Raw genomic sequence first — 18,074 nt, forward strand, 5'->3', positions numbered from 1 at the left:
TGCGTTCGTCGACGAGACCCTGTAAGTATCCTTTTAAAATTTTCCTATTTCTCTCCTTTCTTTTATTATTGAATTGCTATAAATTCTCCGGGTCTCTACATCATGTATGAATCTACGCATCTCCTATTCTCCTCAAAATCCATTCCTATACTCTAGTATTATGTTCCGTTGTTTACTAAAGTTTGCAAAACCTAACAACCCAAGCTCTACTACCAAATTGTTATGCCCCGATTTCTATACAATTTTTTATATAAATAATAAATCAATAATACTCAAACACCAGCCACGTCAAAATCTCTGATACCATTTGAACATAACCCAACCCGAAGCGGGTACCGGGTATTGAGTCAACCTTATAAACAACCCTAACAGCAGAAGTCAATAATTACCACCATCTAGAATACCAATATCCAGAGCAATATACAATCATATATATACAGGTCTAACCCATTTCCAAAACAACAAAACACCCTAGGGGTAACATACATCCCTAACTCAAAACACTCACCCCGTCAACCAGGGTGTCGGCTCCCCTCTATCTCGGTGCTCGATCTCCTGGTCTGTCACGATTTTTGAAAATGTTTAGATATTTGGGTGAGACACATCTCAGTAAGACGGAATAAATTATTTACAGTGTGTGGCAGTAAGAGTTTTGTTATATCATAATATTCTCATTTCAGTAGTAATATCATCTAAGAAAAATATACCATTTATGCTTATAATCATAAAAATATAAAACACAAGCTTTTATAAGCTTTAATTCCATTTTCAACTTATTCACTTGCAACCCATATTTATCAGCAAAAGTTCTCGAGGAGAAAGATTACACGCCCATACATGTAACTTTCTGATATCGTTTGTAACTCTGCCCGATTAACTTGGGTACAATTATAATTGATATTTATCAGGGCACTCACCTTACTCAGTTAGCCCTTAGATGGAGAGTTTTACTTCGCCTTATTTATTTATGTTATTAAACTCACACTCTTTCTTTTCTTATTACCATTTCATCATCTAGCTTATAAGTGTCCTCGGTAACCAATACATACGTGTTTGTAACTCATAGCTACCCTGAGGATATTCTCCACGCCATGCTTCCCCCATGGTTGAGGTTGTGCGGCCGGAAAGCTGGATCTAAACCGCGGTTGGCCTACCCTGTTAGATCAAAATAAACAATCCATATACCTGTTTATAGTACGAATGGTCTGCCAAACCCTTGTTCGGACTCTAGGAGGCAAAACTACCCTTCTCACTAGCTCATTCGACTACCACACCACACTCTCTACGAGACCGTGTGGTTGTACTTATCATCCGCTAGCATCGATACTGTGCTCTATATCAACAATCGTTCATCAGGGTTCTCATTTCCACATTTCATTATTCACATTTCAGTATTCACCTTGCAATATTCACATTTCCAGTATTCGCATTTTAACATCCATATTGCACAGTATTCACATTGCAATATTCACATTTTCATATTCAAATCTTATCTCATAATGGTATATATATCACATTTCAGTATTCTCATCATTTCTTGTTTCTTTTCCATCTTTTCAATACACATTCCATTCTCATAATAGTATATATCTCATTTCACATATCTCAACATTTCTCAATAAAACATAATTCATCATTTCCCAAAAAATACTCTTCGATATATCACTTTTCATTGTTTCTCAATAAAACAATTCTCTTATTATTATAGTTCACTATAAAAACATCAATGAGTTTCTCTTACATTCTTTTCTGCACACAAACATTTCAATATATGTTTATCTCGTATTCTCATAATTCACCATGTAGTTCACACAACCCAATTTCAACTTTCAAACATGTTCTCAGTATAACTCATATGCTACACAATTTCATTTGTTATTCACATCATAATATATACAATTAAAATATCATATCACCATTTTCACATATTTATTCAACCCATAATTTCTAAAATACTGGTAAAATTTATTCCCCTTACTTGGCTTATTGAGAGGTCCACTAACACCCTAAGTCCTACGCTCCACGGTATTCATAGTTCAAAAGCCTGAAATTCACATTTTCCCAAATTAGTCAACTCAACCCCCAGAACAATTCTTATTTAACACTTCCTAGGTTCTGAATACTTCAAATAACTCATAAAATCCTAAAATACCTCACTTACCCTGATTTTGGAGTGGTGCCTAAGAACTCCAAACCAACAATCTGCTTTGGTTAAGTTGTAGATCCACGAACCTCGTGGCAATTCCTGATCGTCAAAATGGGCCTTAACGAAGCTGAAATCAAAGAGAGAGAGAAAGAAAACCGTAGGGTAGAGAGAGAGAGAGAGAGAGAGAGAGAGAGAGAGAGAGAGAGAGAGAGAGAGAGAGAGAGAGAGAGAAATTACGCTTAAAATTGAGGGTTTTCCTATTTATAAGCCAAGTTTCGTCGACGAGTTAGAGTGATTCATCGATGAGCCCACGAAGGCACTTTGTCGACAAGGAAGCTGGTTCATCGACGAGCCTGAAATTCTCTGAAATTTTCCTGATTCTCGGTATTTTCTTGTCGATGAGATACGTGTACTTCGTCGATGAGATCTATAGGGACATTCGTCGACGAAGACCATTAGTTCGTCGACGAACCCCTGTTGATCCTTTTTTTCCTTTTCCTTCTCTTTTATTTCTTTACTTTTATTATTTTTATACATTAAATTTGTTGAGTCTCTACATTACCAATTTCATTACATACTACAACTACTTTCTCCATCGAGCAAACTAGTCCTCGTTTGGAACGTCTTAAAAAAAAATCTATTTTAGAAAAGCATTTTTAAAAAAATATCTGTGTCAATATATAATGTTTGTTTTATACTTAAACAAATACTTACTTGAAAAAAAATATTTTTTTAAACTATATTTAAAAAAAAATATTTTCTAAAAAATAATTATATGAAAAAGTACTTATATGAAAATTACTTATAATAAATAATCATAGACAACTTATAAATAAGTACTTTTTAATAAAAGTACTTTTGTGGTTTCAAATGATTTCTTATTTTCCTAAAAATATAATTTTCAAAATTATATTTTAAAATAAGTACTTATTTAATCTCTTATTTGAAATGTCATAAAAATTAGGTATAAAAAGTTAGGTAGTGTTTGGTTAGTATTTAAATAAGTTCTTATTTCAAAAAGTGTTTTTTCAAACTATTTTTTGTAAAAAAAATAAGTATTTTATGAAAAAATAATTTTTTACAAACAAAAGACTTATTTAAAAAATACTTACAATATTTTTAAAAAAAGTACATATTTTGAAAAATACTTATAATTAGTACTTTAAATTATTTTTAAATAAATATTTTTTCAGATAAATATTTTTTATCTAAAAAATAGTAGGTTCCATACGACCCACAAATTAATAATCAAATTTTACCATTTTTCTTTTCTTCCTTTTTCGGTAGAATATTGTTTACCGCTCAGGGGCGTCGCTTTCGGGAACTCCTCTCCATCAACAAGTAAAGATCCAGCGCATCCAGATTTAGCATTTTTGATTCCACGCGTCCATCTATTATTGGTTGTAACCATAACATTTAGAATTTTAGAAAATTCTCCTAGCGCTAGCCAATAGTTTCTGGACACAATCTGAGTCTGAGCTCACGCTAGGTCCACTCCATCCAATCCCAAACCACACGTTCTTTGTTTTTCACCTCTTCCTCACAGGGCAGCCCATATTTTCTCTGGTCTTGCCACCCGCTCTCCCTCTCTCTGTTCCGTTCCTTCCACACGAAGAAAGATTCCACGAAATTTCCAAGCTTCATTTGTAAAATTTTGATCTATTTCGACGGTTTCTGTTCCACAAAATCCCAAAATACTGAAGATTATATTAATTAATTATATATACATGAATATTTTTACAGATTCACAGAGCTTGTTTTCATGGTGTTTCGGGGGGTTTTCGACTATAGGGTTTTGGATGTAGTTCGCTTGAAACCCTAATTCTTCGGTGTAATGAGCTGCTTCATTGGTGAATGGAGGGACCGAGGCCTCAATCTTGTTCACTGCGCAAATTTATAGCCTCCTTTAGAAACCCTAGCCGCTGCTTATTCTTCTTGGGGGTCTTCTTCTTCGGCACAGTTGCATTGGCTTCTGCTTCTGACGAAGGTTTCTCGATCACTGACCTCGATTTGAATCTCTTTCACCAAGACTACTCCCCACCGGCACCTCCGCCTCCGCCTCCGCATCCTCCGTCCGTCTCCTGTGAGTACGATCTCAAGGGCATCGGCTCGTTGGACACTACATGCAAATTATACTCTGATTTGGAGCTCGTCGATGATGTGTATATAGAAGGGAAGGGCAATTTTTATATCCTTCCTGGAGTAAATGTCTATTGTTTGGTATTAGGGTGTTCAATTACTGTCAATATCACAGGCAATTTTAGTTTGGGCGAGAATGCGACGATTGCAACAGGTACTTTCTCTCTTGCATCAAATAATGCAAGTTTCCTTAATGGTTCCATAGTGAATGCTACGGGTCTGGCGGGTGCGCCTCCGTCCCAGACCAGTGGGACACCACAAGGAGTTGATGGCGCGGGCGGGGGGCATGGGGGAAGAGGAGCATGCTGTTTGACTGATACGAAGAAGCTTCCAGAGGATGTGTGGGGCGGGGATGCATACTCATGGTCGACCCTGCAGAAACCGTGGAGTTACGGTAGTAAGGGTGGGACTACGAGTAAGGAGGTAGATTTTGGTGGAGGTGGAGGTGGGCGTGTTAAGTTTGAGATATTGAGGTTTCTTGCTGTGGATGGGAGTGTTTTGGCCGATGGAGGTGATGGGGGGAGCAAGGGTGGAGGTGGTTCTGGTGGCAGTGTCTTCATCAAAGCTTATAAGATGTAATTTCTTTGCCTTCGGATTATCTTTGCTTGAATGAAGGAGCTAGTTTTGTTTATTATATCATTTTGGTAATCAATTACAGTTTTTCAAGTTATTTGTTTAGTAGAGAAATATTACTAAATTATTCTTTACTCTTGTGCTAATTTTTCTGTATTATTTAGATGCTTTTTTTCTTTTCCCATTGCACGACAGTTCTGCTTTTGTAACTTCTTCAGGGTTACCTGAAAGAAGTCCTCTTCCAGAGTACCTGAAATTGAAAACTTGGATGTTTGTGTAAGTTGAATTGATATGATGTTCTAGATTTGAATGTCTGCAAACTTCCAGGGATTGATCCCGGATAATGGGTTAATGAATGACAACCCATAAAGCTAAAAAGTCTACTTTTTCTAGATGATACTCGCTACCTAATTTATGCAAAGGTTTCAAGATTCGGATCACAATGTCTGTCATTTGCTATTGACAGCTTGGCATTTGGGTTGTTGTATATTGTAATGTAAGGGGTTCAATTTCTTAGTAAATAAGGTAAGAATAATATATTTATTTACTGGAGAAAAAGGTGAATATATGACCATTCCTAATTGATAATTAATCTAAGACAAGTTGTATTTCATTCCTTTCTATGCATATTCCTTTCATCCACTTCATGAGGTTTTTAGTGGCTTTCTGTATGGATTATTTCTTTCGTTGTTTGAAGCAAGATACTGCCTTCATCTTGGTTTTGGTGAAAATCTAGTGATGGGAAAGCTCCATTCCCCCATCCTCTGTGAAACAAAAATAGAAACCAAAAAAGGGAAAAAATTGCTTCTATATTCATCTTATGAAGCCTCTTTTGGTCCACTCATGATATTAGACTAGAAACCCTCTTGAACCTTGAGTGAAGTGGACAGACAATGGGCAAAACTACTCTGGCCAGCCCCTCACCCGTATTTCAAACACCAATCTAACGACTTATGTAGACGAGAGTCAATACCAGTGAAGTAAGTAGTTCCTTCTGATTTAGCAGCCTTGACAGCGATGGTTCTGATCTGCAAATTAGATCCTTCTAACTGACTCTCTATTCTTTAAGCTCTGAAGAACTTTTTGGATGTGTGTGGTTGTTCCATGAGTAGTGCTGTAATGAGCAGATGATTTTGAAGGTTTAATGGGTGATTGCACCTGGAGTATGCCAGGGACAAAAGTAATTCTTTGATTTTGTTGAGAGAGACTAATTCAATAAGTGGGAGATATTAATAATGTGTGGCATGTGCTTGTGGTTAGTAAGGAAGTAAAGATAAACATACTGAACTCTTTGTATATTGGAATGTTTGAGGGAAAAAAAGAATATCCATTCAATTCGATTTTGATACCTAATAGAGTATTTGTTGCTGATTAGTTCCTGGAAAGCAATGTAGTTATTATGAATTCATGGAGAGTCTTTTGGAGAATGAATTTGAACATGATTTGAGATGACTGGGAGACATGTTTTGCCTGTGCAGCCTCATGGCCTTCACTTTTTGAAAATAAACATTCTTGATTTCTTACACAAAATATCTAAATTCTACTAGGTTGGAAGTGAAGTGACTCTTCTTTGTACCAATGAATTGGAAATCCAAAGTGGCAGTGTCCTTTTTATTAGCTGGTAGCCACTAGCCACCAACTGATGTTTTTTCTTCGAAACTTTTATTTATTTGTAGGCATTGGGATTTAACCTTAATGCTGTGGGAATTCATGACTTGGCTTTGGCCAATTTTCTTTAGCCAATCTTTGACTAAGAAGGTTGCCCTCCCTCTCTCTCTCTCTCTCTCTCTCTCTCTCTCTCTCTCTCAAGCACACACACACGCATCTTATCTGCATGCAAAATAATTAAAAGCCCCCTTTTTTCCCCAACCAGCTCATGCATGTTGTATCTCTGAATGTTTGTAAGATACATTGATACAATGATACCACCTATAATTATGAACCAAGTATGTTCGGATGATATTATAATTTTTGACTGTCATCATTTGAATTATAAGTTCTTGGAAACTACACCAATTATGCAACCAATGCAAACCACTAATTTTCAATGTTTTAAAAGGCAAAGGCATAAGGCGAGGCATTTTAACTTTTAAAAGGCGAGTTGTAAGCCTTAAGGCATTGGGGCATAAAAGAATTTATTTTTAGGATTAAAAAAATGTAAATAAATTTATATATTTTAAAATAAAGAAAAATTAAGAAAATCACAAATATAATGTAAGAAAGAAAAATTATATATACCTTACAAACTACTTGGCGGCCGTTCAAAAATTGCTAACTTGAATACATGACATAAATCATGACAAGAGATAGCTATACTATTACAAAGTTCAAATTATTTTCATGATCTAAGATACAAATCTCTTTTATTTTGGAAAGATTGAGATTCAAGAGTTCTAGAAATGAACTCATGTTATGATATTCCTTCTATACAAAAATGTAGTTAAAATTTTTTAACCAATTTTTACTTGAGAATCAGACACCCAAAATGCATAAGCCTCAACTGAAAAGGAACAAAAGGCATGCCTTTGGTAAAAATGCGTTAGCCACAGCATATAATGTGTTAGCCTTTTTGGAATTTGGTATTTTAGATTAAGCCTATAGGCGTTTTAGGCATGTGTGCCTTGAGGCGAGCCTCGATTGAGCCTTTTAAAGCGCTGCTAATTTTTATTCATTTCTTATTTAATTGTTATTGCTGTGAAGTGCAGGACTGGAAGTGGCAGTATAAGTGCTTGTGGAGGAAGTGGTTTTGCTGGTGGCGGTGGAGGAAGAGTGTCTGTTGATGTTTTTAGTAGACATGATGAGCCAAAGATCTTTGTTCATGGTGAGACCCATTACTAACTTTTGCTGTTGGTGGAATATCTCCCCTTTTTCCTTGTCCAACTTATGAACAAACTTGTTTATGATTTTATAGTTGATAACTTTTTTTTTCTGGTTATAATCATCTTTATGTATACGGATCTTGTAAAAGGTTTTTCTTTTTGATGATAAAATAAAGGAAAAGACTTGTGCACAATGGCTTTGTTGGACTACTTCAGATCATGTGAAAATATGTCCTATGTAGTTTGCTTAAAGGGTTAGAAAGTTATGGGGGATGGTATGTCAGACAACCTGAATTCTTTTTCTTTGACATGCTCTAAACAATTACTGGGACAGCGTATTTTTTGCCAAGAGGCTAAAAATAAGCCCCAGAACATGATATTTGGCTTGGGGATGAGCGTATGGTTTGGTTTTGGAAGGATATTTGGCTTGGGGATATTTGCTTTTCTGTTGCTTTTCCTTCCATTCTTCATATTTCTTTGATCTTGATGCACCTATTCCTTTTTTTTCTTATGGATAGCTCTGAGGTTTATTGGGATTTTCAGGTTTTTCTTTGTAATCTTATTGATAGGGGTAGAGGAACTTTCTTCCCTTGTGGGGCTGTTTAATTCTTTTTGTTATTCTCATCATGGGGATGTTTGGATTTGGTGTTTGGATAATTTAGGTATTTTCTCTTGTAACTTGTTCTATATTCATCTAAAAAACTCTTTTCATTGCTTTTCCCTCTTTGCCAAATGATTGTGGAGAGCTAAAGTTCCTACAAAGGTAAAGGCTTTTGTATGGACGACCATTCTTAATAGAGTTAACATGCCGCGCATCGCTCTATCTCTAGATGTTTGTTTTTATGTGTTATGGTAGTAACGAGGACGATGCCCAATTATTTCTGCACTGCCTTGTAGCACGGTGTTTATGGAACAAACTATTTGGTTTCTTGAGGGGAGTGTTGGATGTGTCCTTATTCATTTTAGGCTTTCTTGATGTTTGGTTTCATAGGTTTTTGAAGATGTAAAATGTTAGGATTTGCTGTGGTATTCTATTTTTGCTGTTATTTGGGTTATTTAGCTGGAGAGAAATACCCAGATTTTTCAAGATAGTTGCTTATATATGATTTGGGATCCCAAGATTGTGTTTTTAGCATCCATGTTGGTGTCTGCTATGAGGTGTTTTGGCAATAAGGCTTTTTCTGATATTCAACGTGATTGGCTGGATCTTTTGGTTTAGCGTTTAGTTTCTTTTTGTCTTAGCTTCATTTGTTTGTTATTTTGTTTTTTGAGGATTCCTCATTGCATTCTTCTATCTTAATAAATTTCTTTTTCTTTCCAAAGGGGAGAAATAATCTGAGACAGAATTTCTGAATAACGTGCCTCGAATAGAAAGCCTTTTAGGCTTGTTGGTTGTGCAATGACATGTTATTAGTGAACCGGAAGGGGATGGCGGTCAAGAAAAAAGGTCCTTAAAGAGAGAATGATAGGAAGGGGGTGATGGATGGTACTCATAAATTTTCTAAGTGTGTTTGCTACGATTTATGTGGACATTTTGGGAAGTCTGTTAATTATTATTGGGGTCTCCTTGTGGATATTGATAACTGAAGTGAGTGAGTTTTTTTGGATCTCCTTAGGCTCTATGATTACCTTCTTAAAATTCACTAGAACTGATGTTACTTCTATTGGGGGCTTCTTTGTATTGTTTGAGGCATTAGATTAGCAAAGAATGACTTCATTAAAGGGCACTATGGCACCCAAGTACAAAAAGAAACAGAATTGTATTACTTATATGACAGTATTTCCAAAAGAATCTAGGACTATGTATATTCATGATGTATAATCCATTTAACCAACTGGTTAAAGTACCATGCCATCTATCTTTGGGAAGAGTAAAAGACTTATCTATTCCTTCACTGGCTCTTCTATTTTTCTTCCTCCACACAACCCAAAAAATGGTGAGAGGAATGAAGGCCACAGCTTTTTCTGTATCTACACCTAAGTGGACCCCTGTCCTAGCCCATAGATCACCCTGCACAGTCCTAGCTATAGTCCATGGTTGGCCCACCAGACAATAAACCAAATTCCCCCTTTTTTTCATTCAATGCGGTGCTATACATGATTAACAAACTCAACTGCTTCTTTAAACAGAACCCGTCTATGGACCAGGATTTTGCCCCTTTTCGCAAATTACCAGTGGTTAAAGCTTTGCTCAGAGCAGCTTCCCAAATGAAGAAAAGCAATTTCTGGTTGTGGCCATTGCTTTCCAAATTGCCTTCCAAGGGAAATTTAGCGTCCATCTGGTATCACACACAAAAATTATGAAAACAAAAACCAGAAACGAAAACCAAAAACCAAAAACAAAAACTTAGCTGAAAACGGGCAATGTGTTTGATTAATATGTATTAAAGTAAAACAAATTAAAAACATGATTGAACAAATGCTCATTTTTTTCTTTGAAAGAAATAACAATTAAAAAAATACAAATACAAAAGGAATAATATTAAAAAATATTGTAATGAAAATAGAAATTATTATGATTATTTACTTAATTATTGTACTTCAAAACGCTTTGTTTAGTGCTATAAGAACAATCTTATTGTACATGACCATTGAAAAGTAGTAAAAATAATTTTAAAATTACTTTTATTTATTTATTTTTTCCAAATTTTTAGAAATTTATGGATATATTATTTTAATTATAAATTTTAATTTTTTTAAAAAAAGATGGATAAGATGAATGATTTAATTTGCAAAAGTTAATTCTGGATATTAAAGTATTTTGGGATCCAATACTAATTGAATAGGGTTGTTGAGCACTAACAAGTGAGTTTAACAATATAATACTGTATCAACAAACCAGGCCTTAAGTCAAATATAATAATTGAATAAAATAAATTTTCATTAATTTCTATTTTTATAGTTTTGTTATAATATTACTAATTTATTTTATTTTGTATTTTTATTATTTCAATTTTATTTTTTTGATGGTTATTTGATTCAACAACAAAACTGAACATGAGTTCAATTAGGTTTTTAATTTGTTTTAGTTTTGGAAATATTGACCATGTTGCTAGTTTTTTAGTTTTAGTTTTAGTTTCTTATCATGCAGTTTTTGTTTCTGTTATCATTTTTATAATTTTTTGACAGTGATACCAAACAGCTCCTTAGTTTGCAGTTGTTGTGGGAACTTTTAAAAGTTGAAGATTTGGAGCTTTTAAAAGCTAAAAGCTAGTTTTTTTAAACAGATTATTGGATTCTAGGGGTATCCTCAGACTCTTTCAAATATTACAATATTATGCATGCATTACTTACATATCCTAAAATAAAATTCCTTTAAATCTTTTAAAACATTTTAGGCATCATGCTACTTTTTCTATCAAATGCTAAGGATCAATTTTTTCTTTCTAACAACTCCTAGGCCTGGGGTAACCGGAAAAAATTTACAAGATGAATAAATTCCTTTTCACAAGTTATTTTAGAAGTTCCTTTTCATGGGCCACGGGGTGACCAAACTAAGCTTTAATTTGCTGAATTTACTGCCTCTTTTTATTTCTCATGTGGGAAGCTTGACCAAAATGAAGAATGGTGGTGGTTTTGTTGATGACCTGTTGCCAAAAGTTTAGAGAAAATTCAATATCATATTGAGATTTGAATGGAGCTTTCATTCAAAGGGACGTTGTGAATGAGTCTTCATTGGCATAATGAGAATTAGCCTATGTAGTAGCCTCAATGCAAGAATCAGAAGCGTGTTGGCTGGGTTTATAATCCCTTCGTGATGGTAGATCCACTAGCTTATTTGGTAAGAAGTTCTGCATGAGCTATTCAATGAGCTTGTAATCATTTGTGAACTTGTAATTTTGCTGATGACCATAGTTGTCCAATATTAGGAGAAAGATTTAGTATGCCGGTTTTTGATTGGGGCATTTTGTCCAGCCAAAGTATCAGTGTTTTGATTGGGGTGATGAGAATTAATCTGTGTAGGAGCCTCAACGCAAAAAAGAAGAATTGAGTGTTTGTTTTTGGATGATAATCCTTCTTTGTTGGTAGATCCATTTGCTTTGTTGTTGGATTAGAAGCTGCGGATGAGGTTAAACTTCATGGAGCATGTAATGGTCTACCAAATCTGCATAGTATGTTTGGTGTTACCTCATAGGCAAACATGCATAAGCTTCTAATAGTCTGCACTTATAGAAGATTTTGGAAGTTTCTTGACCTTTTTAAAAAAAAAAATAAATATTTGGCTTCTAAATGGTTAATTGATTCATTTTTCCTCCCAAATATTTTTTATTATGTTAAAAATCCTAGAGTCCTATTCTATCCGCCAAAAAAGATATTCCTATGGTCCTATGATTTTTGAGCTTATGGGGTTAGTAATGATCCTGTTACTTGAGTAGAAGTTGTCTGGTTAGGGCCCAATATATTGCTTGAGTTCTGCATTAATGCGAAATGTCATTTTGGTGTTTTCACTATTGATCGTTGACAGGTGAAAATATGAAGATCAAGCAATAATACAAACTTGAACTCATTTTCCTTTTTATGTCCAGATAACAGGTAAATAGAGCTGTAGTTTTTGACTAAAATTCCAGCTCATTGTGAGGCTATTGGTAATATTTTGCTCATTTTGTGGTGGCATGTACTTTATTGAATTTATAAATTTAAAGAAATATTGTTTGTATAAGTATTAATATGATTGGTCTATCCTCATGCAAGCCCCTGGAAGTTTGCTTTCCAAGTTGGTGTTCTTTATTGAATTTATAAATTTAAAGAAATATTGTTTGTATAAGTATTAAAATGATTGGTCCTATCCTCATGCAAGCCCCTGGAAGTTTGTTTTCCAAGTTGGTGTTTTGTTCTTTCCTCTCTAACATTTTAGAGTGGGTAATGACAATGGGGTTCGGTTTTGGGAGGATGCAAGGGATGGCGAGAGATAGTTTGTGTTGATAGTGCTCTGTCCTTTTAGATTTTCCCTCTTCGCATTGTATAATTCTTTTATTTATTTGGAGGGGGTTTCTCTTTCTTGGGATTTCCATTTTTTAGGAATCTCAATGAAAGATAGGTTGGTGAACTCACCACCATGCTTAACGTTGTGGAGTCTTTCGTCCTTATACGGGTGATGAGAGAGTTTGGGAGGGGGATTGTTTAGGTCTCTTTCATCTCCTTAGCTCCTTCCCCAGTTGTTTTCCCAATCATTTTCCTTGGAGTCACATAATTTGGAATGTGAAGGTTCCTTGGAAGATCTGGATGTTCATTTGGATTGTTTCTTAATAGGATTAATATGCTTGACCTAATATAGTGCAGAAGACCCTGTAAGGTCCTCAGTCATGATATATGCTCCATGTGCCATGAGTTTGATGAAACAAATGCACCCCTTTTCCTTCTGGGTGGCTAAATATCTTTGAAGTGCTTTCTTCTTTTATTTTGGTGAAGCTTGGGTGGCTCTACAGATTGGGGACTTCCTGCAAATGAGTTTTATGGAGAGGTGCAGTTTTTGCTACCTTAATTTTAAAACTGTTAAGGACTGTACAACTTCCCGGGGTTGTTATGGGATAGAGTTGTTTTTCTTGCCTCTTTTTGGGTCATTCTTTTGGGTTTTCTTTTAGGGGATGTTGCTGTCAGACCTGCAAAGGGATTGGATGCATCTATTTTGTAATTGTTTTTTACTTTTCTTTGGAGGAAATCTTGTTTTCCTCCCGTTGTACTTTGTTCTTCTTTTAGTATATTTTGCTTTATCCAAAAAGGAAATGATTGGTCCTAACCATCCTATCCTTGCTTAGAAACCCATGATGACCCTTGGAAGGGACCCCTTTCAGTTTCTTTTTCTCACTCACACTCACACTCTCACTCTCTAATTTTGGTTTTAACAGCTTTCACCACAACACATGCTAGCTTTGCTCATTAAATTATTATTGTTGAGATAATGGCTTGCATCTTGAGATACATTCTGCCATGGATGTGACTTATGTTTTATCCAATATTAGAAATTTCTTTTCTTCAGCTTGAAAAATTTATTTCTTTAACACTTAACTGCATCTTGCTTGTGGCCCATTGTCCTTGCTTTTGTGATTCATAGGTAATTCTGTCAGAAATTCAGGAAACTATTTTGTTAACACAATCACTCTTTCCTCAATCCCATTTATCTATGGAACCTTCATGTTTATATATATAGATATATAGATATATTTTTAATCTGTACCCCTCCTAAATGAGCAAATGCTCTTGGATTGATAATTGTTCTATATTAAAACTTGTATTAAGGATTGCCTAATGGGGTGTCTCTCTTAGGTCAGTCTTGCTAGAGCTTAGGGGTTTTTGTGTTTTGGTTTATGGACCAAATTCACTTGCAGAATTCCTTTTTTGATGAGTTAGTGTTATTGGTCCTTCAGTTTGTGGTGGGTGTTGGGTTTCTGGGGGGTGTAAATGTTATGAGCTGCTCTAGGGAAAAAGTAAGGGGTGGAGGGTCTCTAGCAGTATGAGGAGGTTTGACTTCTTTATACGAGACTCTGGGCTCATTCCTTTAAGCAATGCCTATTTACATGGATGGGGTGATGGGAAATATTGTGAATTCTACCTTTTTAGCCTTAATCAATTAGAGGGAAGATCTATGAGGGTGAGGATCAGTCCTATTAGTCTGGTCTCTAGCATTTATAAGATTCTCTCTAAGGTCTTATCTATAAGAGGTTTTGGGGATGCGATGATTGTTGCTTAGTCAAAGTTCATTAAAAATGGACAAAATTAGATGTTGTATTGGTGGCTAATGAGGCGGTAGAGGATGTGAGGAAGGGTAGTAGGGGTTTAATCTTTTACGCTGGACTACGAGAAAGCTTATGATATGGGGAATTGGGGCTTTTTGGATGAAGTGAAGATTAGGAAAGGCATGGGAATTATGTGGAGGAAGTGGAACTCTGCTTGAACTTGATTAGTTTGTCAATTATTATCAATGATCAGCTAGAGTGGTTTTGGTGCTGGATGTTTTGAGCAATATGCTCTTGTATGCCTTGGGTTTAGGTTTGATTAGAGGTTTATTAGTAGGGATGGATGAGGTGGAGGTGTCTCATTTCCAACTTGCTGATGATACTGTGTCACTTGTCAAGGACTATGTTGTGAAATTCTAAAAGGCTACTACTTTGTTGAAAATTTTGCAAACATTTAAGGATTAATGACCAACTTGTCCAAGAGTGGTGGTTGCTGTTACAGATGGTAGGGTATAGAGGGGTTTAAAGCCTCGGTGGGCTGCATTTATTTAGATTGGCTACTGTCATGCCTTGGCTTCCTCTTGGAGGTAATCCTAATTCCGTAGTTTTCTAGGACCCTGTGATTGAGAGGGTAGGTAGGAGGTTGGAGGGGTTGAAGAGGGCGTATTTGATCTCTTGAGGGCCGTATGGCAGTCATTAATGCTTCCCTCTCCAACATCCCTATTTACTTCTCTTTTTAGATTATTTACGAGTGTCACTGGGGCTGTAGAGAGGTTGATGTGTGAAGTCAGGTTTTAGGAAGAATGAAAGAGATCACCTTGTTAGCTAGAAGGTAACTAGAAGACCTAAATTTGAATGGGCTTTCTAAACACATCTCTCTAAATGGGAGATGGTGGTGGAGGTTCCTTTTATAGGTTAATTCCCTATGTTACAAAGTGATTAAAAGTAATTGTGGGTTCATCGAAATGGGTTCGTTACTAGGGGAAGTAGCATTGTTTCTTGCGCAAACCTGTGGAAGTTTATTTCTAGGTTGTTTGATCTTCCCTCTCATCCGTTTCAGAGGTGGGTAATGGTAACTAGATTTATTTTGGGAGGATGTTTGGGGGGAGACAGGCTTTGTCAGAGATGATGGTGCCTCATTTGTCTAAGATTTCTCCCCTTCACAATGCACATATAATCCTTTTCTTTTCTTCTGCGCTCCGGAGGGGGTCTTTTTTTTGGGATTTTCATTTTTTAGGAATTTTAGTAAGAGGTTAATGAGTCACTACCTTGCTTAGTGCAATGGATCATTTAGTTCCTCTTAATAGGGTTGATGTGAGGGTTTGGGAAGGTGATTCCTCATGTATCTTTTCTACTAAATCTTTTTTCCTTCACCTCTTAAAAACTTTGCCCCCAATCTTTTCCATGGAGCCATGTCATTTGGAAGGCAAAAATTACGTTTTAAGATTTGGGTTTTCATATGGATTGTGACTCTTAATTGGATTAATATGCATTATTCATTACTAGAAGACCCTACAAGTTTCTCAGTTCCGAGATCTACATGATGTCTCTTGCGTACAACGAAACAAATAGTCACATTTTCTTTCATTGTCAAGTGGCGAACCATTTACTGAGTGCTGTATTTCCTTGTTTTGGTGAAGCTTGGGTGGCATGTCATGGTGTGGGTGATTCATGCTAGTGAGAAATTGGAAGGAAAGAGCTTTATGGTGTTGTGTGGTTTTTACTATCTTGTGGACCCTTTGGACTGAGACACAGAACCTTCAAGGACTGCACAACCTGTCCTACTTTGTCTTGGCATGGAGTAGTGTCCTTGGATTTGTTTTAGACCCATTCGTTCTTCTTCTTCTTCTTTTTTTGGCACAGTCTGGCCTTCTAAGGGATTGGAGGGCTGCTTTATTGTGTGTATATTCTTTCTTTTTTTAAAGGATTTCTCACCCTTTTCTCCTTGTACCGTGTTTTCTTTGTTAATATTTTTTTTTTCTTATTTTAAAAAGAAAATTGTGATGAAGGGTTAAAACTTTTTTGGGCACTTTGCGAGCTCTTGCATTTATGGTTGCAAATTTTTATGAACATTTTATGTGCTTTTCCTTCAAGTATTGAGATTACAAATAGGTGCTTTTGTGTTCCCTTTAATCAAATTTATGGATTTGAAGTAAATGCCATGGGATAGTTATTCCAATGAATGAATGTTGAAGGTTTTTTCCCCTCCTCATCTTCCAGTTTTGGGGCTTGTAACACAGTGGGGGGCTGTTTTGGCAAGTCTTGGTTTTAGGATCATTATTTTTTGTTTAAGTGTTGGGTAAATTGGAAGGCCTAAATAACAACAATACGTCCCCCCTTTTTAGAATATATGCCAAGTACATCACAATGACCATACTACCCTCACTATTTCTTAGTTATTAACATAGGTAATAATGGTATATAACCAATAATGAATAACACTTCTTATCAAGTTGGAGCATAAATATCATATGCGTAAGGTTTGTTACAAATCAATTTAACTTGGGCACTCCCTAAAGCTTTAGCAAACAAATCTTGGTAAGACATCACATGAGTGGTTTCAATGAGCTTTTGCTCAACTTGCTCCTAGTCAAAAAGTCAAAAAAATAGTCCTCAGTCAACTTTGATATGCTTGCTCTCATATGGAAGACTATATTGGAGGCAATGTGCAACTTTATTATCGTACATCGATTCCATAGGATGGAATTGTGGAATACGAAGTTCTTTTAACACATTCTTTAGCCAAACCAATTCACATATAATGTGTGCCATGGCATTAAGAATTTGAAAGATTATTATGTGTAATATTTTTTTTAATAGCCTAAGAATTTTAATAATAGGTGTAAGAAAACTCAACACAGGCGAAAGATTGGCCCACAACATTTTGTTTCTTACCCTTTTAGAATACTAGGTTGTCACCAACAAACACAATGTTCGATTGTGGATCTCAGCCCAATTTGCGTCTGTATAACATTATAACCCAAAATACAAGTGTAACCTCAATCCTTATACTAGATGCCTCTTCCCAGTGCACCTTGAGGTATCGTAAAATATGAATGACTGCATTCTAGTGGCTCGTTCAAGGCGAATGAGTTGGCTCCCAATAGTTGTTGTAAAAGATATGTTTGGTTGTGTGACTATTAAGACAGTTTAACTTCTCAACAAGTCTCTGATGTCAACCAATCCACATTTGGTAATAATTTGTTGGCTGGATCCATAGGTGTTTTAGTGGGGTTTGATCTCGACAACATAGTCTCATGTAAACGATCTAGAACATACTTCTTTTGTGATGAGATGGCCCCTATATGAGATTTGGATACTTCAATATCCAAGTAATATTTTAATGAACCTGAATCGTTAGTTTGAAAGTTTGTTTGAAGAAATTACTTTAGACTTTGGATACCTCGATCATGATTATCAGTAAACACAGTTTCATCTACATACGCAACTAATAAAAGATTACTGCAATGGCTTTTGAAAGATTACTTGGATATAGAAGTGTCTAAATCTCGTATAGGGACCGTCTTGTCAAATGCAATGATGTGATCTACAACAAATTGTTCAAGGCCAAATTCAAGCACTACTGCAATGGACCTGTCAAACCATGCTACTGAGATTACTTTATATTATATAATGATTCTTTTGATGATATAAAACAATGCTCATGATTCCCCTTGAGCTCCATATAGATCTCCTTATGAAAATTACCATGTAAAAAGGCAT

General features: G+C 35.7%; 1 protein-coding gene across 1 annotated transcript in view; it reads left to right on the forward strand.

Annotated features, from left to right (window-relative positions):
• Nucleotides 1-3,702: 3,702 nt before the first annotated feature.
• LOC131152008 (uncharacterized) overlaps nt 3,703-18,074 on the forward strand; it is a 77,966-nt gene continuing 63,594 nt past the window's right edge. The window contains exons 1-2 of the mRNA XM_058103561.1: nt 3,703-4,860; nt 7,564-7,679. Of these exons, the coding sequence (XP_057959544.1) occupies nt 4,001-4,860; nt 7,564-7,679 (976 nt within the window). The 5' untranslated portion in view covers nt 3,703-4,000. The remainder of the gene's footprint in view (nt 4,861-7,563; nt 7,680-18,074) is intronic.

The sequence above is a fragment of the Malania oleifera genome, chromosome 3 (genome assembly GCF_029873635.1).
Source record: "Malania oleifera isolate guangnan ecotype guangnan chromosome 3, ASM2987363v1, whole genome shotgun sequence".
NCBI lineage: Eukaryota > Viridiplantae > Streptophyta > Magnoliopsida > Santalales > Ximeniaceae > Malania > Malania oleifera.